The sequence below is a fragment of the Podarcis tiliguerta genome (assembly GCF_965153285.1).
Source record: "Podarcis tiliguerta genome assembly, chromosome: 2".
Lineage (NCBI taxonomy): Eukaryota > Metazoa > Chordata > Lepidosauria > Squamata > Lacertidae > Podarcis > Podarcis tiliguerta.
In genome coordinates this window covers 120,685,791-120,713,008 of record NC_139535.1, presented here as the reverse complement: position 1 = coordinate 120,713,008, position 27,218 = coordinate 120,685,791, and the positions used below count along the sequence as shown (strand labels likewise).

General features: G+C 44.4%; 1 protein-coding gene and 1 long non-coding RNA gene across 5 annotated transcripts in view; one reads left to right on the top strand and one right to left on the bottom strand.

Moving 5' to 3' along the window:
• Positions 1-3,956: 3,956 nt before the first annotated feature.
• LOC310671928 lies at positions 3,957-6,524 on the bottom strand. The gene is made up of 2 exons (XR_014508280.1): positions 6,085-6,524; positions 3,957-4,625 (listed from the first exon to the last, which is right to left on the bottom strand). It is a non-coding gene; the product is annotated as an uncharacterized lncRNA (long non-coding RNA).
• A 443-nt stretch (positions 6,525-6,967) lies between these two features.
• Positions 6,968-27,218, top strand: part of PBX4 (PBX homeobox 4) — a 48,175-nt gene continuing 27,924 nt past the window's right edge. For all 4 annotated transcript variants that reach the window (XR_014508269.1, XR_014508270.1, XM_083428300.1 and 1 more), the window contains exons 1-2: positions 6,968-7,176; positions 23,156-23,229. Coding sequence is in view for 2 of the 4 variants with exons in the window: in XM_083428300.1 (XP_083284426.1) it covers positions 6,983-7,176; positions 23,156-23,229 (268 nt within the window). In the remaining 2 variants the exon portion in view is untranslated. The remainder of the gene's footprint in view (positions 7,177-23,155; positions 23,230-27,218) is intronic.

Genomic DNA, 27,218 nt, shown 5'->3' with positions numbered 1-27,218 from the left:
TACCAGGATTCTTGGAGGAAATAATTTGCTTTAAACGTATGCCGTGTACACTTTGTAATGTAAGAAAAGTTTATTTGAATAGTTAAGCATTGTCATTGTGGGAATATGTCGGCTTTAAAGTTCTGGATCTTATTTTATTTTTTAGTTTCATGAACATTCTCAAAAGCACAGGTATTCCTGCTTTGCTGAATTTCACTCTCTCTGTGCTTTGATCCACCTCTAGTTGCAAGTTGTTGCAGGCACCTAGTGGCCTTGAATGGGAAATGACAAGCCCATCTGCATCCAATGTGCTCATTACGTCCAGTGGGATTAGATGAGCATTAACTTATGCAGCTGCATCTGATCAGATGTGTCTGGTATCTTCCTTTGCCAGACGGGGGAGAGACATTTTCAGAAGACATTCCCAAACTGCACAGGGAGCTCCTGCATTCCGTCATCTCTGATGATGCTAAGCCCCTATTCAATAGTGACACTAACACTGCCTGCGTGGAACAGGAGCATACAAAAGGAACTAAGCAGCAGGTAGTATTTATTTATTTTTTAAAAATAAATAAATTAATTAACAATTAAGCAGCAGGTAGTATTTATTTATTTTTAAAAAATAAGAATGAGTCCCATGGCCCAGCACAAAGCCATGGACTACTGGAATAATCCAAGTACACTCATTTTCTGCATCAAAAATCTCCCTATGGCTTAAATATTAATTCAATTTATAGAGGTTTTTGGAGGAAAGGTGTGGTTCACAAGGAAAGAGGGTGGATCTGCATTCAAGATGTACTGGTTTGTGTACTTCGGTCAGTTGCCTGCTTCCGGCTTCAGCTTGAGAATGAACTTTCTTCTGTTGTGCTGACATGCAAGAATTCACTTGTTAATTATACCCCTGTCCATTTTGTATAAGCGCAGGTGATTCATCACAGGACTAGAAGATAGGTCTCCCTGCTCCCTCAGCAGTATCCATGTGAACTATTGCCCTACAATTTAATTCCTTTTCATTTCATTATCCAGTAGAGACATGATTATCTGTGAGCAGGGAAAAGGTGGTTTATGTATATCATCCCCACTCCACTATGTGAAAAGGGTATAGCATTAAAAATATATATGAAAAAACTGCTGTACTTATTTAAAAGGAAATGTTATATGAGTGTAGACAAAATGTTACTGGGCCAGGAAAGCAACTAAGTACTTGGCCATCTTGGGGAGTGTGTCTGTATCTCCCTCTTTTCTGAGTCTGCACCCCCCCCCCCGATCCTCTGGGGTCCATGCAGCCTGCTCACAGGAACCCCTACTGTCACAGAGCCAGCAGAGCCAGCAGTAAATCACACCACTCAAAGTTGGACTCAACTCTTTATTAGCAGAACCAGGATCTTCACAGATTTTGCAGAGTGACAGGCCTAATGAGCATAGCAGCTCATCCCTGGTAGGTCTTACTCCATGCATCAGTTGCTGAGACTAAAAATCCCTGCCTCCGCACAGCTGCCTAAGTCTCCTCCTCTCCAGAGCTTTTTCCAAGCGAAAAAGTCTTCCCAGTCTTCTCCCTCTTTTCCCTCTGGCCACTCATTATTGTCCCACCATCACTCCCTGGGCTCTGAACCTTCTTACCTTAGAGGAAGTTATGATACATTTTAATAGAGCAAGTCATTGCTGCAATCAAGTTTTGATCTTCCGCTTAACAGTGTGCTGCTCTGTTAGATGTGAAAACAGCTAGGTTTCTTCCTGGATTTTTTCTTCCCCTCCCTCCCTAGCCCAAGGGTAGGAATGGGCTCACAGCCTGCATGGGTTTCTGAAATATCAACACAGAGTTCATAGGATCAGATGTCTGTGCTGGCACAGCAGCGGGTGCTCAGGCAATGTGTCAGCAACCTCCCCCAACCACAGCAATCTAGCTGAAACCTAAAATGTATTGCTTCATGCTCCACCCCCCCCCCCCGGCCCCAGCGACTTCCCCCAAGTGTTAAGAAGAGGCAGGGTAGAGCAGCCTTCTTCTTGCCAGCTAGCTCCAAAACCTCCTGGTTCTTTCTCTCACTCTCCCTGGCCAGATTCTTCTTCCATGCACACATCCAGGCAGACAGTGCCAGATTTAGGTTTGATGAGGCCCTAAGCCAGGCTTCCTCAACCTCAGCCCTCCAGATGTTTTGAGACTACAATTCCCATCATCCCTGACCACTGGTCCTGCTAGCTAGGGATCATGGGAGCTGTAGGCCAAAAACATCTGGAGGGCCGAGGTTGAGGAAGCCTGCTTCAGCTACTGAGGGTAATGGGGCCCTTTATATGTCCAGCTGTCCTTTATCAACAACAAACCAGCAGTATTTTAGGGAGCAGGCTAGCAGGCTCGCAGGCTGGGCCCATTACTTACATCACATGAGCCTACACAACACAAAACACTGTTGCTGTATGTAGGTTTTATTTTATTTTATTTTTATCTTATATTTTGGAAATGTACATCCAGTTTTGTTTTGTTTTATGAGTTTTTGGGGGGCCCCCAAGTGAGTGGGGCCCTAAGCTATAGCTTGTTTAGCTTATCCGTAAATCTGGTACTGCAGGCAGGCAGGTGTCTTCATGGGTCTAGCACAGCCTTCTCCAGCCTGGTGACCTCTCTCTCTCTCTCTCTCTCTCACACACACACACACACACACACAGCATTGGCCACGCTGGCTGAGACAGATGAGAGTTGTAGTCCAACAATATCTGGAAGGCACCAGGTTGGGAAAGGCAGGGTATGAACTGATCACCAGTGAGCATTATGTATCCTCAGCTATCCAAAATATAGAGAGCAGGTCCTTTTTTCACTTGCAGAATATTATTCTCCCAAACAACAGGCAAGCAGCTTCTGATCTAGAATTGGTTTCAGCATAGGTATTATATAAATGAACCTTTTGGTATTTTTAACATCGACTGTCCAGCCTGTCATCAAGCTTACGAAACATCTTTGAAGAATATACTTTTAAGAGTTGTTCTGTGACAGAACCCATCTGATTACCCCTATCAGACAGCTAAACACCCTGCCTAGTTCATGATTCCTGTAGCTCTTGGCAGTGTTGCAGCTGCTACTTCATATTGTCTTAATATCAGGTGCTGTAATGCACAGAGGAGTGTCAGGTTCTCTGCTTATATCCAGTGAGAACAATTGAATATATACATTTAGTTTGAAATTATGGCTATTGCTCTCTCTCCTACTCCCATGTAAAAAGCAATTTAACTCAGAATGTTTCCTCTTTGTGATACTCATAAATCTTATATATGGAGTACTTTTGCTGAATCACTGTAACATTCATTGTCTAAATATGAACACAGCTTGCTTAACTTCCATTTTCAGTGGGATGTCAGCAGCCTATGTGCAGGACTGCCGCTGTGGCCTTTTTGAGCTAAAAATCTGTGAATATTCATCTGTGGAAATTTCAAGGAATCAGCAGATGCAGTTGTTGAGCGAGTTCCCAGCACTCCCCAGGCTTCCTTGCAGAGGATAATGTTTGGTTTCCAGGCAGAGCGCTGTGCCTTCCTATTAATATTGGTGCATTTATTGATTGAACTGACTCAAGCTTCAAATCTACAGGGAAAACAATAACCACAAGTAATGTTCTCAATCAATCAAACCTTCATGTATGTAGTAGTTAGCTTTTTCCATTTCTACTATAATAACTGGGTCTGAGTTGGTATGAATGGATAGGAAAACGAGCGAGCTTCTGTGTATTTATAAATGGGGTTGGGGGACTGAATTCAAATGTTACTGAACCACACTGAACAGCAAAATGTACAAAATTTAATCCAGCACAGAATTAATAGGTTGAAAATCGTGAGAGCTGTAAAACATGGTTCAAATTTGCACTATCTAGGCAAAATGGAGGAAGGGAGGAAAGAGAGGAAACAAGAAGACAGAAGTTGAGAGTCAATGAAAACAAGCAAGCCTTCATTGGAACTACAAAGAGCAGCACATTAACAAATAATGGTACTAGAAAATCTTTACAATTCTATATTTGTATAATTTTGTTTCTTTATGAAAAAAAATTATCCCACCTCTGCTGCCCAAATATGACACTCAAATGACTTACAACAGGTATCTGAAGAAGTGTGTATGTACACAAAAGCTTATTCCAGAACAAAATTAGTTGGTCTATAAGGAGCTACTAACTGGACAATTTATTATTATTATTTTATTTTTATTTCAACCATAACAATATGCTAAAATAATTGAACAAAATGAACTAACGGCTCAAATCTTCCATTCTTGGGCAAGGTGATTGAACGGGTGGTTGCTGAACCGGTGGGTGGTTGCTCATACCTGGAGGATGCGGACCATTTGGATCCCTTCTAATCAGGATTCAGGCCTCACCATGGGACTGAAACTGCATTGGTCGCGCTGGTCGATGATCTTCGGTGGGCTAGGGGCAAAGATGAAAGCTGTTTCCTAGTTCTGCTGGATCTCTCAGCAGCTTTTGATACCATCGACCATGACATCCTTCTGGACTGTCTAGAGGGGCTGAGGACACTGTTATATAGTGGTTCTGCTCCTTTCTCCTGGTCCGTGTTCAGAAAGTGGTATTGGGGGATGAGTGTTCAGACTCCTGGGCTCTCACTTGTGGGGTGCCTCAGGGTTCTGTCCTCTCCCTGAGCCATTGGGGTGGCTAATGCTGCAGAAGACAGAATCAGAATTCAAAATGACCTTAACAGATTGGAGAACTGGGCTCAGGCTAACAAAATGCATTTCTGAAGGGACAAATGTCAGGTTCTGCATGAATGTAAAATGGGGGACACCTGGGGGACACTAGCAGTACATGTGAAAAGGATCTAGGGGTCTTGGTGGACTACAAGCTTAACATGAGTCAACAGCAGGGGTAGGCAACCTAAGGCCCATGGGCCACAAGCGGCCCACGGGGGTCATTTAACTGGCCCACAAGCCACCCCCAAACCTCCCTCTTGGCGAGGTCCCACATGGTATGCTAAACCGGCGCAGCACGGCACAGGGACTTGCTTCCGCAGTGCCGGAAATTGTGTCTGCGCAGACGCAGTTGCCGGAAATCGGGGGCATGCACGCACATGATCCGGCCCACGGAGGGATCTCCGCTGAAGTGAATTGGCCCAGGCGAGGTAAACCTTGCCAACCTCTGGTCAACAGTGTGATGCAGCAGGAAAAAAAGCCAATGCTGTTGTAGGCTGCATCAACAGAAGTCTAGTGTCCAGATCAAGGGAAGTCATAGAACTGCTCTCTTCTGCCTGGGTCAGACCACACTTGGAACACTGTGTCCAAATCTGGGCACCACAATTTAAGAGGGATGTTGACAGGTTGGAAAGTGTAAATAGGGCAACCAAGATGATCAAAGGTCTGGAAACTAAGTCTTATGAGGAGCCCTTGAAGGAGCTGGGTATGTTTAGCTCAGAAAAGAGGAGACTGGGAGGAGATATGATGGTCATCTTCAGGTATCTTAAGGGCTCTCACATGGGGGAAGGAGCATGCTTGTTTTCTCCTGCTCTGGAAGGTAGGATTCGAACCAATGGCTTCAAGTTGCAAAGAGATTCTGACTAAACGCTTGGAAAAAACTTTCTGACTCTGAGTTATTCAGCAGTGGAACAGATTCCCATGAGAGGGGGTGGACTCTCCTTCCTTGGAGGTTTTTAAGCAGAGGTTGGATGGTCACTTTAGCTCAGATTCCTGCATTGCAGAGGGTTGGACTAGATGACCCTTGGGGTCCCTTCCAACTCGAAGATTCAATGTTTCTGTGACCAGCATGGGAGGTAAAATACCATGTGCAGAGAAGAGTGTAACTGAAGCTTAGAATGATGGAAACTCTGTATGTGTTTTGTGAATAAAGGCAGAGAGAAAAATGTGGTGCATGGGTCAAAGCATGGATTCCCAGAATATATATGCATGCACACAAATGATGACTTTATTTATTTTAGGGAGCACAACTTCCATTGTGATGGTCACAACCTGGTTGCAGAAGTGGTTGCATGAATCTCTGTGATTTTGCAAGAGATGCTAAGACGGGCCACGATGGCTTTCTTCTGTGGAGCCATCTGTCACAGGGTGAGGAAGGCAGAGTAATAACAAATAGAGAGGGAGTATCAAATCACCCAGAATGTGGCACATACCTATCAAACATCTTCCATTATGAGGAGCATTTCCCATTTGTTTTCATTTTCAAAAAGTTATCCTGCCTTCCCTCACTGGGCACGGAAAGTTCTCTCATTTATGCAGAGCTCTGAGCGTATTTTGCAGGGCTCGTCATGAGGGATGGACCCGGGCCCCGATTCTGCCCTGCATGGCTGGCCTGCGGGGCCTTGAGGAGGACAGGAAAGCAGCGTCCTGCCTGGATCGGCGTCTTCGGTCCGGGCGGAGCGAGGGCTGGCTCGGCCTCCCGCCGCCAGGCGCTTCTCTTGGGCCCCCCCGGGACCTCGCGGCCGCTGCTTCCCCTCCTCGCTCGCCCGCCCGCCGCCTCCACGAAGCCCGGAGGACGCCGCCGGCGGGGCCGCGGGAGACCCAGGAAGGCGGGCCGAGCGGGGCGGGCGGAGAAGCGCCCAACGGATCCCGCCGCGGCGCCGGAGGGCCAAGATGGGGCGGGGGGCGGGGCCGCGGGGGCGGGCGGGGCGGGCAGCCAGTCAGCGGCGGCGTCTTGGGCGCGGCCCCGCCCCTTCTCCCTGGGAGGCGGCGATGGCGCTGCGGCCGCCGAGAGACTGGCTTTGTCCCCGAAGGGGGCGGGACGCTGGGAGGGCGGGCGCGCGAGGGGAGGGGGAGCTGGAGGAGACGCGCCGCCGCCGCCGCCGCTGCTGCCGCTGCTGCTGGGGCTGCCGCTTGGCGGGGCGACGGGCGAGGAGGAGGCGGAGCCCGTGCGCGGCGGCGGGGCGGGGCGCGCGCCAGGAGCCAGGGTCGCGGGGCCTGCTCGCCGCCAGTCGCGCGTCCGCCAGAGCCAGCGCCGCCGCCGCCACCGGGGAGGGGGATCGGGCCGCACAACCGCCGGCCTGAGGCGCCTCCGCTCGCCGCCCGCCGGCCATGGAGGAGGCGTCGCGGCTCCTGGCGGGTCTGCAGCCCCCTCCGGGAGGCGCCGGAGAGCCCCCTCCGCACCGGCTGCCCGCCCCGCCGGGCCCGCCCCCGCCCCAGGCGCCCCCGGGGCTCCAGGACACGGGGGACATTTTGCAGCAGATCATGGCCATCACCGACCAGAGCCTGGACGAAGCGCAGGCCAGGTGAGGGGGGGGGCGCCGCCGCCTTGGCCTGAGGGAAGGGCTGCCGGGCTTGGGACGGGCGCCGGGGGGGGGGGGGAGATGGGGCGGGCCCAGGCCGGGCGGGGGGATCGAGACGGAAACTTTGCCTTTGCGCGAGGGTCCCCCCCGAGATCCAGCGGGGAATCCATAGACAAAAGGGCTGGGAAGCCCCCCCTCCCGGGGGGGAGGCTATGGCAGGAGCACCTGAGCTCCGAGGACAGCAGGAGAGGCACCGCGGCCCCGAAGCCCCCAAACTCCTCGGGCAGTTTGTGTCTCCGCTTCGGTACGTCCTGAACCGCGAGCCTGTTCCGTTCACGCTCTGCATCTGTAGGTGCACACCTGAAAATGTCAGGTGTGAAGCTTGATGCAGTGATCTCTGTAGAGTCTTGGGCTGCTGACTAGCCTGGTCTGGTGACAGATGGCCTTTCCCTTGGGATCTGGTCAAGGATCCCATAATCTGTAATGGTCTCCCATGGTAGGTTGATCACCAGGTGACCTAAGAGCCCCAGTGCCCCGAACAATGTGTAAATTAGTTTCGCAGGCAAGATGGGAACTAAATGGGACTTGGTAAAATGGTATAAGAAAGAGAGAATAATTCTTTGTCGGGGAAGAGTGTAGCCTAGTTAGGGAGGAGTCAGACCCCAAGTTACAGAGGATTGGTGCTATTTCTCCATTGCTCACTAAGGCAGAAGCGATTCTAGCATAATATATTGCGGTGGGGGAAGATAGTTTTGCTATTTAAACGGTACCATGGTCAGTACCTGCAGTGGGCAGGCCATGAGGCATCACAGCAAAGGCTAATAGTGAACTTGCAGCAAGTCTGGGCAGGTCTGCAAGGAACAGGGACTCTGTGTAAGTGCAAACAAGCCTATGGTATGTTCAAGAAGGAAAAGATGGATAGCTTTGGTATCTTTGGATCAGATCCTTATATTGTGCTTCTTACTTGAGATATCCGCTAATGAAAAATCTGGTCAGGGATTTGATGCAGCCTACTGGTTGCATTTATTTTGTTGTTCTTTTTGCCTTTGTTGAGTGAGGAACCAAAATAAGATGGTGGATTATCTGTGGCCCCACATTTGTGAAGAATTTGTGGCCAGACAGCTATTAATTGGCAACCTGTTGAAGAGTCATCCCAGGAGAATGGTTTTTACTTAGTTAATGCCTGTGGTGCATTGACATTGAGGAACATACTGTATTTGCATCCATTTTACAGATTACCTGCATTTTTTTGCAAATGGCTGGCAGTATAAGGTAGGGAGAATAGTGACTGACTTCTTTTTATACCTATGTTTATTTCAATACGTTACTTTGATTTCTGCATTGGTCATGTAGGTCAGGTGCTGGGGTGCTGCACAGGACCATGAAGTTGCATGGTCTTTGCCTTAAGAGTTTGCAGAAAATTATTTTGCAGTTCCATTGATTTAAGTGAAATTTCTGTGTAATAATGAGTTTAAAAACATAAATTATAATTTTTCTGCTTAGTAAAGACACCCAAATAGACTGGTCTGAAAGAGGAGAGGGAGGAACCCTTGCATCTTCTTGGACTCCTGCTTAGTTCCTCTGTGCAGTGTTTGATCTGTAACCCCAAGCAAAATTGTGGCCCATAAACACAAACATTGCTCCACTCTGCTAAGCCCCTCTTCATGTAGCCAACTTGGTGCATTGAGAATGTGAATTGGGTAGAACTATACAGCTGCCTTGCAAATAAGTTTACAAAGTTACTAGGCTCAAAACATGTTTACTAACTTCCTTGTCTGCACTTGCCTATGTGAGTCATTTGTGGCCAAATGGCAACAAGAAACAACTTTTCATCCTGGTAGCCTGGAGTTGATTCTTAACTTGCTGTAGGTGACTGGGCAAGTGGCTACTTACAAGTGCTGTAAAGTGGCATCTGCTGACTATCAACTATTTGTCCATCCTGGATTGAGTTGTGGCATTGTAAATGTGGGTTGAATGGTAAGCTGAAGCAACCATGTACAATACATTCAGTGCATATAAAAGTCAGCAATCCACTTTTGTCTGTCAGAATTGGTCTTCTCTGTGGTGGCAATTCATATAAATTGTCCCGCAGCTTCAAAAGAACATTTTTGCCCCATCATGTGTTTCCTTGCAATTTGATACAAATGCCAAATTCCTGTTTACTCACCACAGAAAATGCTGTGCTCCTTCATACTGTACATTGGGGGCTAAAATAAGCATATTGCTAAGTTATACATAACTTTTTTACTTTGAAACAGCAATTCACAATTCCTTCAGGTGGCCCATATTTGTTGGACAGTTTTAGCAATATACATTGAATAGGACAAACTCATAATATAGTTTTATCTTGCATTAGTTTTGTTGACAGAGAAATAAAAAGAAATCAGGGAGCAGGACTGCAAGCTCCTATCTATATAGGTGTGCATCTGCCCTCCACTCCTGGCTGTTCCAGGATGAAACTCTTTACCCAAGAGTTGGTTTGTAAGTGCTGTAGCTACTTCCTTGGTAGCCTTTGGTGAGTCAGATTAATCTTCTAACAAGACTAAACTGAACATCTCCCTTGCGGGGGGGAAAGTGGAGGGTGTACTTCTGTATATGAAGATCATATAAACAATACAGAAGTAAGGCACTTGTTCCTTAGTTATTCCTAGAGAACTACCTAAACCTATCTGCTCATGGGAACATCACCCTTAAAGTCACTGGCTACAAGCCAGCACAGAATTAGTTGCCCTTAAGCTATCTGAGATTGATGGGCTTAAGGCTGAATCCCTAAGAACACTTACTAGGATGTGAGCGCAATGGAAGAGGGCAACACACTTTGGAATAAACACACACAGGACTGAACTTAAAGGTAAAGGGACCCCTGACCATTAGGTCCAGTCGTGGCTGACTCTGGGGTTGTGGCGCTCATCTTGCTTTACTGGCCAAGGGAGTCAGCGTACAGCTTCTGGGTCATGTGGCCAGCATGACTAAGCCGCTTCTGGCGAACCAGAGCAGCGCAAGGAAACGCCGTTTACCTTCCCGGCGGAGCGGTACCTATTTATCTACTTGCACTTTGATGTGCTTTCGAACTGCTAGGTTGGCAGGAGCTGTAAGTGTGTCTAATTCTGTGTTGAATTGAGGCATTAATGGCTAGCAGAGATATGAGGTACATATAAAAATCTCAACGGCTGCCCCATAGAAGAGGGAGCCAGCTTGTTTTCTCCTGCTCTGGAGGGTAGGACCTGAACCAATGGCTTCGAGTTACAAGAAAGGTGATTCCAACTAAACTTTAGGAAGAACTTTCTGACAGTAAGAGCTGCTGGACAGTGGAAGGGACTCCCTCGGGAGGTGATGGATACTCCTTCCTTGGAAGTTTTTAAGCAGAGGTTGGATGGCCATCTGTCAGGGATGCTTTAGTTGAGATTCTTGCATTGTGGACTAGATGGCCCTTAGGGATCCCTTCCAGTTCTATGGTTCTAAGCATTTATGCCACTGAATTTTCAACAGAATGCCATGTTCTGCAATAATGGTCTAGTATTGTTATCCCTCTAAGTCAGTGGAGGCAACCTAAGGCCCGTGGGCCGGATGCGGCCCAATCGCCTTTTCAACCCGGCCCGCGGACGGTCCAGGAATCAGTGTGTTTTTACATGAGTAGAATGTGTCCTTTTATTTTAAATGCCTCTCTGGATTATTTGTGGGGTCTGCCTGGTGTTTTTACATGAGTAGAATGTGTGCTTTTATTTAAAATGCATCTCTGGGTTATTTGTGGGGCATAGGAATTCGTTCATTCCCTCCTAAAAAAATATAGTCTGGCCCACCACATGGTCTGAGGGACGGTGGACCGGCCCACGGCTGAAAAAGGTTGCTGACCCCTGCTCTAAATAGTAATATAGGGCTGGATTACTGCATTACTGCTGGGAGACAAAAGGTGCTAACTGTCTATGCTGAATTTTTGAGCATTTATTTTGTAAACAGTCTAAAAAGTAAGGTTATGAACTAGTCATAGCAATCTGTAACACAGCTTTTCAGAGGCAATATTCTGTGCCTCCACCACTTTGATAGGTGCAGATGTAGAAAACAAAAACATCTTGACCTGAATAAGAGGGTGCGTTTATGGCAGAATTCTGTGTGAAAAAGTATCTTAGAACCTATTGTCTTTACTCATGCCATTGTTATGAACACAAGAAAACCAAGGTGATTCTGTTTAATGAGATGCTGGCTTGAGAAATGCATCCTTTTTAGGAGCGCAGTGGCCTCTCTTGTGTTTTTCTCATGGGACTAAAATTAATTATGGGAGGTAACAAGCTTGATATAGGAAGAGCACAGCAAAAGGAATTAGCATCATTCCACTTACTCACTTTGCCCTGATGCTGCATGTGATTTGGTAGTAATTCTTCTGCATTGATAATAAAATAGAACACATTGATTATTTAAGCACAGGTGCCAAAATTCCAATTTGAGAGTTTGCTGCAAGAAACATCAGTGCATATGAAGCAAAATATTTGCTCTGTGCAGTGTGCAGCTCCACCATGAATTGAATTCTGTGGAAGTGTGTTGCTTGAACCCAAGAATAAATTCCCATCCTGTTAATGTGGTGGAAACATCCAATGATAGGAGGACCCATAAACAAAAACACATACATTCAACTGTGGACCCAGGCTGGGTTAGGATGTCTAGGTGTATATATGTGTGTACATCTCTGTGTGTAATTTGTTCTTTTGGTGTAACCCTCTGCCATGCTTACTCAGAAGTAAGCTATTGAACTTAGTATGCCTTATGGCCTAATAAGTGGCCTTAGGACTGAAGCCTTTATGCATTTGCAGCAGTAGCTCTGGGGTAATGCCAGTGTACAGCAGATACATTTGAGGTATAAGTATTGGGTTATGTTAATATTTCCGTTCATGTAGAAACATGAAAAGAGAACCTCTAAGGTACACTAAATTTTAATTTATTCATCTTCACAGCTTAGAATCTTCATCTGTGGCACCGTAAAACAAAGTAGCACTCTGTATATTTGCTCTCTAAAACGATTTCCCAGTTTACATTCTAAATTATCCGTGGATACATATTTAGATGTTCTCTCCTCCTTCGTGCAGTGGTGTGTTCCTTCTTTTTCTCCTCATTTCATTCATGTGCCAGTTTCCACATTCCTTTGATTTACTGTGCATGGCGAAATGCAGAAAGGATTAACTGCAAGGTGCAGCACCATGAGTCATAGTGTACACTTGCGCAGCAATACACCAGGATGCTCAACTAGTGCAGTAACTTGAAAAGCTACATGAGCAGGTCATGTGGACAGGTACCTGTCCTCAAGGATTGCTTTTAAAGACAGGCATATACTGACATTTATTCTTAGTTGTGCAAGGAAAACTTCAGCCTGGCTGGTCAAAGGAGAGCCATGTACTGGCCTGAAGTTTGCAATGCTGGGCGTAAAGGTACCTATGGAACAAAATCCAAGCACTCCATGTAATGTGGGCTGACTACACTAGTACAAGTCTCAGTGTTACTAGAACGCTCCAGTGCTGCTACATCTCATAACAGTTTGCTACTGTTCCCTATGAAGTATTGTGAGTACAGTGGTATCTCGGGTTAAGTACATAATTCATTCCTGAGGTCTGTTCTTTACCTGAAACTGTTCTTAACCTGAAACACCGCTTTAGCTAATGGGGCCTCCTGCTGCTGCCACGCCGCCGGAACACGATTTCTGTTCTTATCCTAAAGCAAAGTTCTTAACCTGAAGCACTATTTCTGGGTTAGCAGAGTCTGTAACCTGAAGCATATGTAACCCGAGGTGCCACTGTATTAGCAATAAGAAATTCAGCACTTAAAACAAAGCCAGAAATCTACTGTTATTGGTTCTTGCACTTCCTGGCCAGTAGGAACTCTCCTACTGGTGTGGGGGGGGCATCTTTATGTTCCACTTGGCAGTCTTATTGCCTCTTTGACAGCAGTCAAGGCCAGTCTTATTAATCTGAGTCTTGGAGCGAACCTTGCTTGGTAGCCGTCTGAACCCTCTGCTTGTATTCAGAATGTTACTGCTTGTGTTGCCCTTGGAGACCTGCACTCTGCCAGAGGAAGTAAAGTTATGTTGTGTACTTGGATCTTTGCATTTGACTTTTTGTGCAATCACAAACTACTACCTTTCGTGTTCAGCAGGGTGCCACCTCTTCGAGGAACAGAATGTCAATAGAAGCAGGCAATTTGTGCCATGTTTTGTTAAGTCTGTTAGGTTAGACTGGGCTGGATGACTGCTGTGAGCTGTGGAATGTTGAATGAATTTACTCTAATGTAAGATTCTTTCTTTTTCTTGTTTAAAGAGTCTGCCTTCCAGGGTGGCAGATACCTAAGTATTCTGGTGTATAATATTTTTAAAACATCATTAAATTGCAAAAGTCCCTATACACAAAAATCAAGTATGGATTTGACATTGAACTAAAGCTGAGGTGGCTGTTTGAAACCCCCCCCCCCGGTTGTAACGTGCATTTGTTTAAAATGTTTAAAATCTGTTGATTAAGAAGCCTAACTTACTCAACTGTTTAAAGAAAAAAGTAGGACAGGTTTCAGAAGAAGGGCAGATAAAACCACAATAAAAATAAAGCAATAAACTCTAAAAGCAGTAGATAAAAAGACCAGCATAAAATCAATAATCAGGGGTACAGTTTCACATTTGAAAGACCTGTGAAAATAAAAAGATATTCAGTGCAGAAATTATATCAAGGTAGGTGTCAGTCAAACCTCCCTGGGTGAGGTGGTCCCTGCTTGCAAGTGCTGCAGAAGGGTCCCAAAATATCAGTCATTGTACTGTATCAGCAGACTTGGCTGGAGATACAGTGGTACCTCGGGTTACAGACACTTCAGGTTACAGACTCCGCTAACCCAGAAATAAGAACTTTGCTTCAGGATGAGAACAGAAATCGTGTGGCGGCGGCGCAGTGGCAGCGGGAGGCCCCATTAGCTAAAGTGGTACCTCAGGTTAAGAACAGGTTCAGAACAGACCTCCAGAACGAATTAAGTTCTTAACCTGAGGTACCACTGTAGATGATTCTTCTGTAGTCCGAACCCATGAAGGCCTTAAAAGCTAAGAACTGGCACCATGGATTGTGCCTAGAACTGAGTTGGAAGCCAATGCAGCTGTTTAATCACTAATGAGAGATGTTCTGCCACCTAATTCCAGTTGACAGTCTTGCAGCTGTGTTTTGAATTAACTGTAGTTTGCAGACGGTCTTCGAAAGCAGCCCTGCATGCAGTGCATTTAGAAATTTTGCAAGTGGGCTGGCTTCCTGTATAGTCTTTCAGCTATGGAGATTGTAGAACTATGGGATCAATGCAGAAGTCCTGGAAGATTATTGTCCCAAGAATGAGTAATGAACTTTGGCTACCATTGAGTATTTAAGCAAGTTCTGGAGAGTTTAATTTATGAGCTCAATATTATTCATTGACGGATCTCTATACTGAGTTTGAACTTTATGAAACCTGATAGCGATGGTTTATTTGTATTTGTCATTGCTTACTAAGGCGACATTTAATGTAATAATTTTATTTAGCCAAATGATTTTGGGGATGGACCATGTAGCATGAAGGCCCACTGTTTCTCCTTTGTATTTTCAAAGTGAAATTCTATACATCTCTGCTCAGAAGTAGCCCCCATTGAGTTCAGTTCAATGGGACTTGCTTCCAGATAAGTGTGTATAAGATTGCAGCCTCAGTTGCTCTAACTGTTGTGTCTCTTCTTCCAAGAGTCTTGGGGCCAATTTATATATTCAGAGTGTTGGTGGAGGGGTGCCTGCTTAAATGCCCCCACTTTCCCCATCTTCTGTACATATTGAAATAAATCCTAGAGAAAGCTTTGCTGAATCCATCCTCCTGGCATGCTAGATTTGTTTGTATAGGAAGCTCTTGGGAGGGGGACATGAAAAACACAAATTTGAGCCTGAAGTAGTGCTGCCCATGAAAAGTATCAGCATATGATTCTGTTAAATATATCAACACTGGTGGTACAACTGGACTCCACCACTTCAAACTTTCTATGTAAGAAGCTCCCTGCAAGGGAGGAATTCTACGCTAAAACATTCTCACTGCTGTGCTAGTTTCCCATACAGAGAACATACTCTACATGAGAACCTTCAGAAATATCACTCCCTTGCTCTTCTGCAGTCTCATGTGGTGCAGTCTGAAATTCTTACCCTGCATAAAAGAGAGGCTGGCTTTCAATTGCATTGATTTTGGTGCATTGTCACTAATCTGCTGTGACTGCTCCAACTTGGGAATTTTTTTTAATGAGATGCGCAAGGCTGCACTTAGAGCTACAACCTGACATATCCTGAAGGTTGTGGTGCCAGTTAAATATTAATCCTCCCACTCCACCCCATGACGACCCGCTTCCTGGTTTGAAAATGTATGATGTATTCTATGTGCAAGGAGATTTGGAGCAGAACAGCTAGACTGGGACATGGTAATTAATTATTCAGTATGAATGGAGCCCACCTGATTGTTGTTGTTGTTGTTTAGTCGTTCAGTCGTGTCCGACTCTTCGTGACCCCATGGACCAGAGCACGCCAGGCACTCCTGTCTTCCACTGCCTCCCGCAGTTTGGTCAGGTTCATGTTTGTAGCTTCGAGAACACTGTCTAACCATCTCATCCTCTGTCGTCCCCTTCTCCTTGTGCCCTCCATCTTTCCCAACATCAGGGTCTTTTCCAGGGAGTCTTCTCTTCTCATGAGGTGGCCAAAGTATTGGAGCCTCAGCTTCACGATCTGTCCTTCCAGTGAGCACTCGGGGCTGATTTCCTTAAGAATGGATGCGTTTGATCTTCTTGCAGTCCATGGGACTCTCAAGAGTCTCCTCCAGCACCATAATTCAAAAGCGTCAATTCTTCGGCGATCAGTCTTCTTTATGGTCCAGCTCTCACTTCCATACATCACTACTGGGAAAACCATAGCTTTAACTATACGGACCTTTGTTGGCAAGGTGATGTCTCTACTTTTTAAAATGCTGTCTAGGTTTGTCATTGCTTTCCTCCCAAGAAGCAGGCGTCTCTTAATTTCGTGGCTGCTGTCACCATCTGCAGTGATCATGAAGCCCAAGAAAGTAAAATCTCTCACTGCCTCCATTTCCTCCCCTTCTATTTGCCAGGAGGTGATGGGACCAGTAGCCATGATCTTCGTTTTTTTGATGTTGAGCTTCAGACCATATTTTGCGCTCTCCTCTTTCACCCTCAATAAAAGGTTTTTTAATTCCTCCTCACTTTCTGCCATCAAGGTTGTGTCATCTGCATATCTGAGGTTGTTGATATTTCTTCCGGCAATCTTAATTCCGGCTTCAGATTCATCCAGCCCAGCCTTTCGCATGATGAATTCTGCATATAAGTTAAATACGCAGGGAGACAATATACAGCCTTGTCGTACTCCTTTTCCAATTTTGAACCAATCAGTTGTTCCATATCCAGTTCTAACTGTAGCTTCTTGTCCCACATAGAGATTTCTCAGGAGACAGATGAGGTGATCAGGCACTCCCATTTCTTTAAGAACTTGCCATAGTTTGCTGTGGTCGACACAGTCAAAGGCTTTTGCATAGTCAATGAAGCAGAAGTAGATGTCTTTCTGGAACTCTCTAGCTTTCTCCATAATCCAGCGCATGTTTGCAATTTGGTCTTTGGTTCCTCTGCCTCTTCTAAATCCAGCTTGCACTTCTGGGAGTTCTCGGTCCACATACTGCTTGAGCCTTCCTTGAATAATTTTAAGCATAACCTTGCTAGCGTGTGAAATGAGTGCAATTGTGCGGTAGTTGGAGCATTCTTTAGCACTGCCCTTCTTTGGGATTGGGATGTAGACTGACCTTCTCCAATCCTCTGGCCACTGCTGAGTTTTCCAAATTTGCTGGCATATTGAGTGTAGCACCTTAACAGCATTATCTTTTAAAATTTTAAATAGTTCAGCTGGAATACCATCACTTCCACTGGCCTTGTTATTTGCAATGCTTTCTAAGGCCCATTTGACTTCACTCTCCAGGATGTCTGGCTCAAGGTCATCAACCACACTACCTGGGGTGTGCGAGACATCCATATCTTTCTGGTATAATTCCTCTGTGTATTCTTGCCACCTCTTCTTGATGTCTTCTGCTTCTGTTAGGTCCTTACCACTTTTGTCCTTTATTATGGTAATCTTTGAACGAAATGTTCCTTTCATATCTCCAATTTTCTTGAACAGATCTCTGGTTCTTCCCATTCTGTTGTTTTCCTCTATTTCTTTGCATTGCTCATTTAAGAAGGCCTTCTTGTCTCTCCTTGCTATTTTTTGGAATTCTGCATTCAGTTTCTTGTATCTTTCTCTATCTCCCTCGCATTTTGCTTGCCTTCTCTCCCCCGCTATTTGTAAGGCCTCATTGGACAGCCACTTTGCTTTCTTGCATTTCCTTTTCATTGGGATGGTTTTTGTTGCTGCCTCCTGTATAATGTTTCGAGCCTCCATCCATAGTTCTTCAGGCACTCTGTCCACCAAATCTAAATCCTTAAACCTGTTCCTCACTTCCACTGTGTATTCATAAGGGATTTGGTTTAGATTGTATCTTACCGGCGTAGTGGTTTTTCCTACTTTCTTCAGTTTAAGCTTGAATTTTGCTATAAGAAGCTGATGATCTGAGCCACAGTCAGCTCCAGGTCTTGTTTTTGCTGACTGTATAGAGCTTCTCCATCTTTGGCTGCAGAGAATATAATCAATCTGATTTCGATGCTGCCCATCTGGTGATGTCCATGTGTAGAGTTGTCTCTTGTGTTGTTGGAAAAGAGTGTTTGTGATGACCAGCTTGTTCTCTTGGCAGAACTCTATTAGCCTTTGCCCTGCTTCGTTTTGAATTCCAAGACCAAATTTGCCAGTTGTTCCTTTTATCTCTTGATTCCCTACTTTAGCATTCCAATCCCCTATAATGAGAAGAACATCCTTCTTTGGTGTCACTTCTATAAGGTGTTGTAAGTCCTCATAGAATTGGTCAATTTCAGTTTCTTCAGCACCAGTAGTTGGTGCATAAACTTGGATTATTGTTATGTTAAAAGGTCTGCCTTGGATTCGTATCGAGATCATTCTATCATTTTTGAGATTGCATCCCAGTACAGCTTTCGCCACTCTTTTGTTGATTATGAGGGCCACTCCATTTCTTTTGCGGGTTTCTTGCCCACAGTAGTAGATATGATGGTCATCCGAACTGAATTCGCCCATTCCCGTCCATTTTAGTTCACTGATGCCCAGGGAGTCAATATTTATTCTTGCCATCTCATTTTTGACCACATCCAACTTACCCAGGTTCATGGTTCTTACATTCCAGGTTCCTATGCAATATTTTTCTTTACAGCATTGGACTTTCCTTTCGCTTCCATGCATATCCGCAACTGAGCGTCCTTTTGGCTTTGGCCCAGCCGCTTCATCAGCTCTGGATCTACTTGTACTTGTCCTCCGCTCTTCCCCAGTAGCATGTTGGACGCCTTCCGACCTGAGGGGCTCATCTTCCAGCGTCATAGCTTTTATATGCCTGTTGTCTTTGTCCATGGAGTTTTCTTGGCAGGGATACTGGAGTGGCTTGCCGGTTCCTGCTCCAGGTGGATCACGTTTGGTCAAAACTCTCCACTATGACCTGTTCATCTTGGGTGCCCTGCTCGGCATAGTTCATAGCTTCTCTGAGTTCTTCAAGCCCCTTCGCCACGGCAAGGCACTGATCCATGAAGGGGGAGCCCACCTGAAGTGGTGCTTAAAACAAAAGGGCTGCCAGGCAGCAGACTACAGCTGATTGTATTTGCACAGGATATGTATTTTTGGCCTTAATAGAAAAGGAATATAAAAACAAGGTGGTAATTTGCCGTTTGTTGCATTATTATATTCATGGAATACGATGAAGCCCAATGTTTTAATGTAGTAGTAGTAGTAGTAGTAGTAATAATAATAATAATAATAATAATAATAATATTTTCCTATGCCCATCTGGCTGGGTTTCCCCAGCCACTCCCCATGTCCATCAATTAGGTTAGGCAATTTAATTATCATAGATAATATTTGCTACCTGTCCTTCACAAAAAGTCTGTTTCTTGAAAGTTTGAAAACACTGCAGTAATCTATTGCCTGTTTCCCACATGCCAATAGATAACAAGATTCCAGGAGCCTGTGAGGCCTGGCCATTGACCAGGGCAGGAAGTTGTATTTATCACCCATGCAAATGGAGCACCTGCAGTTTCTCTGGGGACTCTAGTGTTCCAAGGAAATGAAACTCCTGCTTGCTGGTCTGTGGAGTTGACCTCAAAAGAGATCTGCTTTGAGCTGATGCTGAAGTTGCCAGGTACCAGGTGGAGCGAGGTGCTTTGTGAAGCATTTGTCAAAAAATGGCACATACAGGGTATGAGAAAGGGCATTTTAATATGGGGGAAGCGCTTTTGTAACCACCAGAGACCAATCAATTGCTTGTCTGTTCTCTTGGCTGCTTTTGTGCTTGCGTGGCTTTTGCATGGGGAATGAATCTTTGGAGAAAACATTACAATGCTAACTTGGATCTAGAGATGTGAAGGCCTGGGAAAAACAGGACCCCCCTCCATTTTTTCTAGATTTCCCCCTCCCCCCTAGGTCTTCACATGTCTATTTGTAACTCTTGGATACTCTGTTTTGAAGGAACATCATCCATGTACAGTTTAATTTTGTATTTGAAGAAATTTTTCATAGCTTGTGCTTAGACAGGTGGTTGTTTCATTAGAATCCATGTCTTCTCATCTTGCCTATGGATATAAATAGAGGTACCTGTATATGCCATGACTAATATATAAAAAGCCTCCATTTATATCTTAGGATGTTGTATATTGATATGAATGCAGAAGTTCCTGCTCTCGAGAGACATGTTCACGCAGCCAGGAGCTCAGCTGTAGTGATGGTAGATATCATCAGAACAGTGCGTTTTGGTTTCTGAATTCTTTGTCCAGGGAAGCGGAAAGCAAATATTAATGCTTGCTTCAGAAGAAAACTTGCATTTGGGTGTAGCTTAAGACAGTGATGGGAAACTGGTTGCCACATGCTGCTGGACCACAACTCCCATAATCCCTAAGCATTGACCATGCTGCCCGGGACTGGTGGTAGCTGCAGTACAACAACCTTTAAACGGCTACAGGTTCCTCGTTTCTGTTGGGCAGATAAGGGTGGAGGCAGTGTTCAAAACCAACCAGGCGCCAGTCACATTTCATGACCAGCAATCGGCCTTTTGTGAGCAAGTGGAGTTGTCTGGTAGCACCTAACCTCTCCATCTGGCAGGCTGGCACTGCTGTGATGCCGAAGACATGCCTCTTTTGCTGCTGCTCTGCCCCACGAATCAGCTGAGTCATGCAGCAGCAGAAGACGCTCATATGTACAGAAGCTGTTTGCTGGCTGCTTCCTTCCACGGGCTGCTTTGCCTCCCCTTCCCACCCCAAACATGTAAGTTCTTACCTAGCACACTACTTTGCATAACAGATTTTTAAAATTTGTTAATAAAAAAATCTTTATTCTTCTTTCTTCTTTCTTTCTTTTTTTAAATAGTGTTACCAGCTGGGTGGATCAGGGGAATGCTGTGGACATAGTGTACCTTGATTTCAGTAACGATTTTGACAAAGTCCGCCATGATATTCTTGTGAGGATGCTGGTAAAATGTGGGTTGAAAGAGGTAACGGTTAGGTGAATTTGTAGCTGACCCAACCCAAAGAGGACTCATTAATGGTTCCTTGTCATCCTGGAAAAAAGTGACAAGTGGGGTGCCACAGGGTTCTGTCCTGGGCCTGTTGTTGTTTAACATCTTTATAAATGACTTGGATGAAGGAATTGAGGGGATGCTAATCAACTTTGCAGATGACACCAATCTGGGAGGGGTGGCTAATGCTGCAGAAGACAGAATCAGAATTCAAAATGACCTAAACAGACTGGAGAACTGGGCTCAGGCTAACAAAATGAATTTCAGTAGGGACAAATGTACGGTTCTGCGCTTAGGCAGAAAGAAGCAGATGCACAAATATAGGATGGGGGACACCTGGCTTACTAGCAGTACATGTGAAAAGGATCTAGGGGTCTTGGTGGACCACAAGCTTAACATGAGTCAGCTGTGTGATGCAGCAGCAAAAAGAAAGCAAACACTATTCTAGGCTGCATCAACAGAAGTCTAGTGTCCAGATCAAGGGAAGTCATAGTCCCACTCTCTTCTGCCATGGTCAGACCACACTTGGAATACTGTGTCCAATTCTGGGCACCACAATTTAAGAGGGATGTTGACATGCTGGAAGGTGTGCAGAGGAGAGCAAACAAAATGATTATGACTTATGAGGAGCAGTCGAGGGAGCTGGATATGTTTAACCTGGCTAAGAGGAGTCTGAGAGGAGATATGAGAGCCATTTTTCAATATCTGAAGGGCTGTTCACATGGAGGCGGGAAAATGCTTGTTTTCTTCAGCTCTGGATAGGAGGACCCAAACCAATGGAGTCAAGTTGCAAGGAAGGAGATTCCGACTAAACACCAGGAATAACTTTCTGACAGTAAGAGCTATTTGACAGTGGAACAGACTACCACAAGAGGTAGTGAACCCTCCTTTCTTGGGGGTTTATAGCAGAGGTTGGATAGTCATCTGTCGTGGATGATTCCTGCATTGCAGGACATTGGGCTACAAGACCTTTGTTTTTTGATTAGTGTGGTGGTTGAGTGAGTTATTTTGTAGTTTGTGTATGAGCGTCAGCTCAGAGACATCGTCAGGCCCTTCAGAGACTAACAGTGCAGGAGGCCACCACTCCATACGAGCCTGTGCCTGGTGATAATAATAATAATAATAATAATAATAATAATAATAATAATAATAATTTTTTATTTATACCCCGCCCTCCCCAGCCAAGGCCGGGCTCAGAGCGGCTTACAAGTAATAATAAAAACAAGATGAATGATTACAACTTAAAAACAAAAATAAAATACAACATTAAAATAATGGAACATTAAAATATTAAAATGTAGCCTCATCGCAGGAGGAGAAGGAAAAGAAAAAAGAGAGGGAGGGAGGGAATCAAATTGGCTCCAAGCCAAAGGCCAGGCGGAACAACTCTGTCTTACAGGCCCTGCGGAAAGAAATCAGATCCTGCAGGGCCCTGGTCTAGGTGATAGGTGCTTACATCCTTGTTTAATAGAAAACACTTTGCAGGTAAGAAGGCTGTTCATAGCCCAATGGTCTGACTCCATGTAAGACAGTTTCATATATTCATTTGCTCCTGGGGTCTCCAGGACACAGCATGGCAAAATAGAACACCATTGTGCTCTCATATTCAGGCTATAAATGCTGTGTAAGTTGCCAGAACTGCTGACACAACTTCTGATTTTACTGATTTTGGTGAAGAACATCGGTGAAATTGGGGACTCGGGTGGAAGTGACATTTATTAATGAAGAACTAATAGCAGGCCTCCTGGGCATCCCCTGAACGTGGAATTTGTTCCCCCTGTCCATTGAATTTGACACCCTTGAGTTAGAGGGTCTGTGAAGACTTTAGCCGCTGTATATCAATTGTAGTGTTTGTTTTTAAGACTGGTAGAGCGATCTTTCACTTGTGTTTTGTGAGTGAATAATAGATTGGGATTCTGACAGTTCTGTGGCTTTGCTGGTGCAGAGTTAAGCAGCAGGATGCTTAAATATTCCTTTTGTGGTTTTACATAGCGTTCCTCATTTTGAAGCAGGCTGCCTTGTTAAAGGAAGTGCAAGAATGCTAATGTGGAATACAGCCTTGAGGCTTCCCATATGCTCTTAAAATACACAAGCATCTGTATAATTATGCAAGTTTAACTTTCCTGGTGCTTAGCTAGTATAGGCAATAGGGCATTTCAGACTGTAAATGAACCTTGCAGAGCAATTTTCTGGTGCAATGTGGACTGTGGCTTTTCAATGGAATGTTTTGCCTGTTTCTTTGTTATACCTTTTTCTTTTTCTTATCTGTTATATTCCTTTGCCATTCATCCTGTTTCCCCCTCCTCCTTTTCAGGAAACATGCCTTGAATTGCCACCGAATGAAACCTGCTCTCTTCAGCGTGCTATGCGATATTAAAGAAAAAACAGGTGTGTTGGTATTTTTATGCAAAATTCATTTCTGAAAACTAATCTTTCTGGCACATGGGCTGCTGCAACTGTCTTTAAGTGCTAATTTTACCATTAATGCACTGTAGCCTTCCAGCCACAAGCTGATATCAGTGAGACTTTGGGGTACATGTCCTTTCTTTATGGAAAGATAAAAAATATATAATTACAAGTGCACAGAGTTAAGATGACACACAAATAAGAAGAAAGGAGAAAAGAAATAGGACCAATTTAGAAAACAAAACAGAACAGGCTTTGGGGTACATTTCTTCAGAGAGTCGCTGTTTAAACCCATTGACTTCATTAGGATTTTAGCAGCCAAACTTTCTGTGTAGGCTTGTGACCTAAATTAGTAAATTGAAAATATCCAGGCATTCTTGTAAAATACTTGTATGTTGTTTGAACTAGTGTATGTACTAAAAAAAGGTGAAGGATGGCTGTTTGACTATCTAGACACATACAGCCCCCATGCTACATTTCTCATTAGCCAAGATATCAAGGGCTAACATCATCCTCCCTTCATGCTAACTTTCTAGAAGTGAATGGCTTTTGCTTGAAGCCGCCCAGTGTTATCAGCTATTTGGTGACAAACACCATTCATTTCTCAATATTTCTTTCTACTTTGATGACCTCCGTATTGTATTTATTCTTCCGAGTTGATTGTATTTGGATTGTAGACAAACCTCTTTTATGGGATAGGCAACTTGTTGAGCACGGAAGACCACAGTGGAAATGTCTTGCTCTAGAGAGCTGTGGCTAATTTGTATAATTTAATTTCTGCATAATGAATGTAATTTGCATAATATTCAGAATAACATAATCAGCTTGGTAATGGCAGGTGATGCTTTTTATGCTGGGTCTGGCATGCAACCATTACAGCAATCGTAGATGTCATGACACAAAGATCTGTGAATGACAGATAATGTTGACTGTCAACCTGGACTGGTGGGCAGTCTTCTAAAATTCATGTGAACCTTACATTTCTTACACTGTTCTTTGCCTTTTCAGTAAATAATTCATGCATGCTTGCAGATGCGTACAACATATTTTCCAGCCTGTCTCCATATTCCTGTATGCCAGAGCGAGGCATGAGCAGTAGATCTGGCAAACTCTTCACCTAGAAGAAATTTTTGTTTGCCCCCAAGCAAGTGGCTACCTGCAGGGTTAGGACTGTGGTTGGGATCGTCTCCCATCTGTACAGGATTAACATGCAAGTGATCTTGGTATATGGACCAAATGCAAAAGTAGCCAGGGCTTCTTTACTTCAAATAATTGTGTAGAAGAGGGGATGTTAGCAGGAGCGTTTAGTAATGCAGGAGAGAGAGAAGCTGTACCTTCTGAAACACTCACTTTTGCACAACGGCCAGAGGTACAGGGCCTTTGTCCTTCTTTGCACCTGCTCACCCAATAATGGATATAGTTTCTGATTTTGACTCTTTAGTCTCTTGGACCCACAGACACGACATCCTTGTGTTTCAGTGCTGCACAAGCCTCCCTCAGATGAACAGGAGAGGTATCCTTACCTGGCAGGGGAGATTCCTTGATCATGAAGGAGGTTTTCCCAGGGTGAGGCTCCTCCACTGCACTGTGGGTGTGCTGACCCCTGCGATTTCCCCAAATGCGGGAAACTCAACTGCCTTTATTTGTGGGGAGTGGTGAAAGGGTATGGCTGAGCTCTTCTTGCCCAGGCACTGTTCATTTCAGTGTAATTTGCATGGGTGCAAACTGATGGTGCCTTGTGGGTCAGCTCTCTCTGTCTCGCACTCTGTCACACTCAGTGAATCCCCAAATGGGTTGTCTCAGGCGATTGTCTTGTGGTCATGATGGGGTTGTGCTGTCTGGTTGTGTTTTGAGATTTTTTTTACAATCAAACCAAAGGAGAGGATTAGGTGGAAAGTTCTGTGGGAAGGCAGAAGTCTGTGGTAATCTCCACTCAATGGTGACAGTTTTACTGCCCAGTTTAACCATTTCTTTGTCCACACACCTTTTTTTAGTTGAAGTGGGGAAGCTTTTCCTTTCTTCAGTGCAGCTTAAAGTTCGATGAAGCCACACCTATTTACATGATAATAGTGGAGAAAACAATAATAAAGACATAATATTTAAAGAGGTCTTTCCCTAACAATAATTAATAATAGCACTGTGTTCATTCTACATTACACGGTAATTCATTAATCCTTACACGAGCTACGTAAAGTAAGCCAGCATTATTATCCCTGTATGACAGAGGCTGTGAGAGAGAGTAACTTGCCTGTTGACTCCGGCCGGGGTGAGATGGGACACAGCAGCTTCTCAGCTGACAGTTTATTCTTTTAGGCTGGAGTGTATATGCTAGTTGTATTATTCCCTCTGTTAGAACACTCATCCTTCTGTCCTCTCAGTTGACAGGTTTTGCAGGTTGTTTAAGTTCTTCAAAGCCTGTTTGACCATAGACAGCAAGGGGATAAAAGAAAACAGTGTAATGGAAAATGAAGAATTGTATCTCCTTCAGCCCTTTTGAAAGCTAGTGTCTGTCTCTATCCGTGGTTACATTTGCTTTCTGTATATGATAGGAATTAGAAACACATCCCTGATGCTCAGAAATCAATTGTTCATTCAAGGTTTTAATGACTAGATTTTCAGTAACTTGAGAATTTTATTATTATTTTTATGTCGCATAACCCAGGCCTGTAACTATACATGTTCAAAGTAATGGAAAGACTAAGAGAAGAGGCTGCTCTTCGTGGGTTTTACTCTAGTAACTACAGATATATGTTATTGGTTACAGTGATATTTCCTGGGCTAGAAAAGGCTTAGGAAACATTGCAAAGAGCAACCTGGGCATGCTTGCTCTATGGGTAGCATATTCTGTTTTCTTTTAACAGCAATTGGCCTTTATTGTAACATAACTTTACAGAACTAGGAGAATGCTGCCTGTTTTATCTTTTATTGGGTTTGTTCTCTCCCTTTCTGCAGCTGAAAGAGCATGGATTCGCAAACTCTGCTTAATGAAATGTGTTTCCTGGTGGGATTTGCCTTTCTGGGTGTGCAGTTTGCATCTTTTAAAATGTGCAAGTTGAAATTCATTTCAAGTTGAACATATTTGTACCAAGGGATTGCAGCCCCATAGTTACGTCGGATTTGTTTAGGTCTCATAGGTTTTTGAATGTCTGATGGCCTGTCTGTTCCTTATTTAAATTATGGGGAGCAGATGTTACTGCTTCAAGCAAACAAAGACCTGGTCATAGTGTAGCATCAGGGTTGAGGCTCTGTTTTAACGATAAAGGGTCACGAGCTTGTTCTCAGTTCTGAATCACTTTCAAATATTGGGCCTTCTGTTTGTGCTCTCCTCTTCCCTTTTCTCTTCAGTCAAGTGCCCGCATGCTTGCAAGAACCAATGGTAAACTATGAGAAAAATTGGTGTTTCTCTCACTAAATGTGGTGATTCTCTGCCACTATGTGCATTTGGTCAAGTATATATTCTAGGCCACCTCTTGTGTTTTGACTTTTTCTAATTTTAAGACAGACTGCTGATCAATTTGATTCCCTCCCTCCCTCCCTCCCTTTCTTTTTTCTTTTCCTTCTCCTCCTGCGATGAGGCTACATTTTAATATTTTAATGTTCCATTATTTTAATGTTGTATTTTATTTTTGTTTTTAAGTTGTAATCATTCATCTTGTTTTTATTATTGCTTGTAAGCCGCTCTGAGCCTGGCCTTGGCTGGGGAGGGCGGGGTATAAATAAATTATTATTATTATTATTATTATCATCATCATCATCAACAAGGGCACGTGACATTATTCACGTTTGTTGGAGGGGTCCTAAGAGTGCCCTGATCCTTGAATATAAAGGTTCTTGGCATCCCCCATTGCCCTCAGACCACTGCCTTTATTGAAGAGGAAGAGTTCTGGAATAATTGCAGAAGTTGGTGCTAAGGCAGAAATGGCAACATGAACCTTACCAGAACTACTGGGTTTTAAACCAAGTACTGTATG